Below are 4,127 nucleotides of genomic sequence, written 5' to 3'. Positions count from 1 at the left end.
TTCATCTATTTATTCTTCTCTAAGGATTTTATGTCACTTATACACCAACATCTCCTTCAGTTAAAAATTTAAACAACACAAAAGAATGTGTTCAGAAGTGAGTTTCCTATTATTAGTCTTTCCCAATCCCACTGAAACCCTATTTTCACAAACAGAGACCCATTCTTATTGAATGCATTTGTGTCACATTTATGTCTTTGTTCACAAACCCAGCTTTACTTGTACATTTTTTGTTCTGATGTTTATTCAAATATTAATTTTTGGCCTTCAGGCAATGTTAATACATTCCTCCGATACCAGGTAAGTATATTATTCGACAGATTTGTTTACATATTTTTTATATTTATTTGTTGAGAACTGTGAGTACATGTTTCCCATTAGATTTTATGAAGAAATCTTGCTAAGTGCATAAGAAATCTATCAGTTTTCTAAGTCAGCCAACTTCACTGTTAATAATAATATTCCGGTGATACTTGGGTTTTTCTAAACATATAATCATGGTGGTGAATAGCCCCCAGCCTCAGGTATGCCCCATATTCATTGCCCAGTTACCCACAGTGGTAACTGCATTATTAACCCAGACTTCCGGGTTTTTCTTTCGCCCCTGCCTTGCTTTCCCACTTCCTCATGTGTATGTCCCAGAATCTCCCCCCACCCACAAGTGAACTACCTGCACTCACATCTTCGTCTCAGTATCTAGTTTGGGTGCCATTCAAACAACGACAATAGATGTTCAGCAAATATTTTTAGCTGACTGATACTGAACCAGTGGTGGTGGTTACTTCTCACAAAAGAGAGCTAAATCAGGATGTCTGCAAGTGAATAGAACTGGTGTCAACACATGTGCTCACCTCCTTTCTCTCATATCTGTTTCTGTGTTAATATAGCATATGTGTCCATGGTGTCCTATAGGTAAGTTCCAGTCTATGGATCAAAGTTGAGCTTCCACGAATGTGTTTTATCAGCTGACACATTGCTTGCCACGTAAACAAATGTGGTTTTCCTCAAGTGTAACCATGATCCCTTTGATTGGAATGTTTCTCCCACTTGTCTCTACCAGGCAAATCAGACATATTTTTTAAAGGACCATTATACACCCATAAGTCATCCAAGAGCCTTCATTCACTCGACAAACATTTGTCACTAATGTGCTCTGTCTCAGTAACAAAATTGAATTTTATACTTCATGCCTTCGAGGTGTCTGCATCGCAGTAGTGGAATGACAGAAAGTAACCATGGTACAGCAGAGAATGCAAAATTCGGAGCACAAAGCAGGGACAAACTGTACTGAACAGGGTGGTTAATCATTGCGAGGAAGCATCAGGGAAACCTGGGGTTTTGAGAGAGGTATTTAGTTCAGTAGTTTGCAAAGATAACGATAAAGATGAAACATTCCAGGAAGATAAGACAGCTTCAGCAGAGGGTTTCAAGCTTTATTTGTCATCTCTTCCTTAGCTGTCCTAAAACAGCTTAACTTCTGTTTACTCTTCAGTTTAGTTCAGTTCAGTTCAGTTCAGTTCAGTCGCTCAGTCGTGTCCGACTCTCCATTTTGGCTGAGATCAAGTGTAGTATCTGTTTAATGTTACACAAGTTTTTTTTTTCTTTTTTCCTCAACAGTTCTATGCTTCTTTGGCCTATTGCTTAAAGAAGTATTAAGAATATACACTGTATTATATGCTGTATGAAAGATTCAAAACAAATTATGATATTCAGCACAATGCTTAGTGAACTCAGCATTTTGCCTAGTGAATTTAGCATAATGCATAGTAAATACAAATGATAAATATCATTTTGCTCAGATTTTATTGAAGATGTATGGAACATTTCCATGTACTATGTATGCTAATTGTAGTTCTTCAGTTAAAAATAACATACGAAGCTCAGTCTGGTGCTCTATGACAACTTAGAGGGGTGGGATGGGATTGGGGTGGAGGGCAGATCAGAGGGAGGGGACACATATATCCTTATGGCTGAATCATATTGTTGTACTGCAGAAAGTTATACAACCTTGTAAAGGAATTATCCTCAAATTAAAAAATAAAGACGTAAAAAATAACTCATTCGTTTGAGAATCAAAGTTGCTAAGCCATGTTCAGCTCTTTGCAACCCCATGAACTACACAGTCCGTGAATTCTCTAGGTCAGAATACTGGAATGGGTAGCCGTTCCCTCTTTCAGGGGATCTTCCAAAGCCAGGGGTCGAACCCAGGTCTCCGACACTGTAGGCAGATTCTTTACCAGCTGAGTTTATCAGGGAAGCTCTTCTTTCAGCTATTGCCAAACTGTTTCCTATGCACGTGTCTCATTCAAGTATCTAGAGGAAAAAGATGAGGAGTTATCTGTCAAGTTCTCTTACTACCCAACAGAATGTCTTGGATCCATATTTTTTTAAAGCTTAATAATAGCAAACATGTTATATATAATGAATGCTTTTGTAATGAAATATCCTGTGTACAAGTCTGAAAAATTAAAGATAAATCAAAACATCCCATTCATGTTGCCTAGCCTGGGAGACACAGCAAAAATGTGTTTCTTCTACTTAAAAGCTGTGACTATTGCGAAGTGCTTCTGACAGCAGAGCCCAAAAAGACACAGAATTTGAAACTTCCTTGCGATCTAAATATCTTCCTGACCATCAAGATGCCTGCAGATTATCACGATCACCCATGTGATTGGTGGACACCCTCCCCACAAACATCTTTCTTTCTGTTTCCTTTCCAGTGCTTCACCTGATCAGCACATGGACCTCTCAACCTTGACACCAAAATATACACGAGCCGTATAAGAAAATTTTTCTCTCTGAAGTTCAGAGAGCAGTGATAGAGAGAATATCACATTCAAAAGAAAAATGTTAGAGTCGTATGACTAATGCTTTGTTAAGACATTGAACACACCAGGAGCAAAAGTGACACCCACTAAGGGAGAACTGGGCTATGGCTTTCAGCTGAACACACACAAGCATATCAGGAAAAGGAAAAGTGTTTTTTTCCTCCAATTTGTAATACTGCAAGATAAACACACAATTATGTAATTAAATGATGAATTTTCCTAGGAGGGTAAACAATAACAAGGAAATAATGATGTCCTGATGGCAGCTCTTTCAGCAGGATATAAAGGGGGCTGTGGTCCGAGGAGACACTCAAACTCAAGAAGCTCACTTTCCTGGAAACTCACCCAGACCTCCACCCTCTGACACCATGGTCAGCTCCTGTTGTGGCTCCGTCTGCTCTGACCAGAGCTGTGGCCGAAGTCTCTGCCAGGAGACCTGCTGCCAGCCCAGCTGCTGCCAGACCACCTGCTGCAGGACCACCTGCTGCCGCCCCAGCTGTGGAGTGTCCAGCTGCTGCCACCCCATCTGCTGCCAGCCCACCTGCCCTCGCCCCACCTGCTGCATCTCTAGCTGCTGCCGCCCCTCCTGCTGTGGGTCCAGCTGTGGTTCCAGCTGCTTCAGGCCTACCTGCTGCATCTCCAGCTGCTGCAGGCCCCAGTGCTGCCAGCCTGTGTGCTGCCAGCCCACCTGCCCTCGCCCCACCTGCTGCATCTCTAGCTGCTGCCGCCCCTCCTGCTGTGGGTCCAGCTGTGGTTCCAGCTGCTGCAGGCCTACTTGTTGCATCTCCAGCTGCTGCAGGCCCCGGTGCTGCCAGTCTGTGTGCTGCCGGCCCACCTGCCCCCGCATCTCCAGCTGCTGCCGCCCCTCTTGCTGTGGCTCCAGCTGCTGCCGCCCGAGCTGCTGCCTGCGCCCAGTGTGTGGCCGGGTCTCCTGCCACAGCACCTGCTATCGCCCCACCTGTGTCATCTCCACCTGCCCCCGCCCCGTGTGCTGTCCCTCCTCTTGCTGCTGAATCTCTGCTTTGAACATACTGCTTCCTCATTTCCTCCCTCCCCACAGTTGGAGAGTTACCTTTTAACATGTGGAGGGTTCAAGAAAACTGGTCCCTTGAATTTCATCAGCACACACCATATACCGAGTCCACGTTCTAACTTCTGTCCAAACTCCCTCCCTTCTAAATGAGATCACTCAGAATATCGCAGCAAATTAGTCTCCCAAACACTCCTCTCTTTTTCCTCAGCACATCTATTTTTCATACTTAAGGAGTTTGTCTCCATCACTTGTGGAGCCACTGATTT

At 43.5% G+C, this 4,127-nt stretch overlaps 1 protein-coding gene across 4 annotated transcripts; it reads left to right on the top strand.

Moving 5' to 3' along the window:
* Positions 1-2,570: 2,570 nt before the first annotated feature.
* On the top strand, positions 2,571-3,841 carry LOC148774741 (uncharacterized). Of its 4 annotated transcripts, XM_088828499.1 has the most exons (3): positions 2,571-2,578; positions 3,178-3,570; positions 3,682-3,841. In XM_088828499.1, exons 2-3 carry the CDS (start codon positions 3,197-3,199, stop codon positions 3,839-3,841), a joined length of 534 nt encoding a protein of 177 aa, XP_088684625.1. In that variant the 5' UTR covers positions 2,571-2,578; positions 3,178-3,196. The 4 variants fall into 4 exon arrangements, with proteins under 4 accessions (XP_088684625.1, XP_088684624.1, XP_088684623.1 ...); XM_088828498.1 differs by lacking the exon at positions 2,571-2,578 and having other exon boundaries at positions 3,197-3,333; positions 3,451-3,841; XM_088828497.1 differs by lacking the exon at positions 2,571-2,578 and having other exon boundaries at positions 3,197-3,345; positions 3,448-3,841.
* The last annotated feature ends 286 nt before the right edge of the window (positions 3,842-4,127 follow it).

This window comes from Moschus berezovskii, chromosome 20 (assembly GCF_049115385.1).
Source record: "Moschus berezovskii isolate FMDL1 chromosome 20, NW_MosBer_1.0, whole genome shotgun sequence".
Lineage (NCBI taxonomy): Eukaryota > Metazoa > Chordata > Mammalia > Artiodactyla > Moschidae > Moschus > Moschus berezovskii.
This window is presented reverse-complemented; position numbering and strand designations above follow the sequence as displayed.

Coding starts and splice junctions, on each gene's coding strand:
- LOC148774741 (XM_088828496.1), top strand. CDS start 3,197: ATGGTCAGCTCCTGTTGTGGCTCCGTCTGCTCTGACCAGAGCTGTGGC. Junction 3,502..3,588: donor CCCCAGTGCTGCCAGCCTGT/GTGCTGCCAGCC, acceptor CTGTGGTTCCAG/CTGCTGCAGGCCTACTTGTT.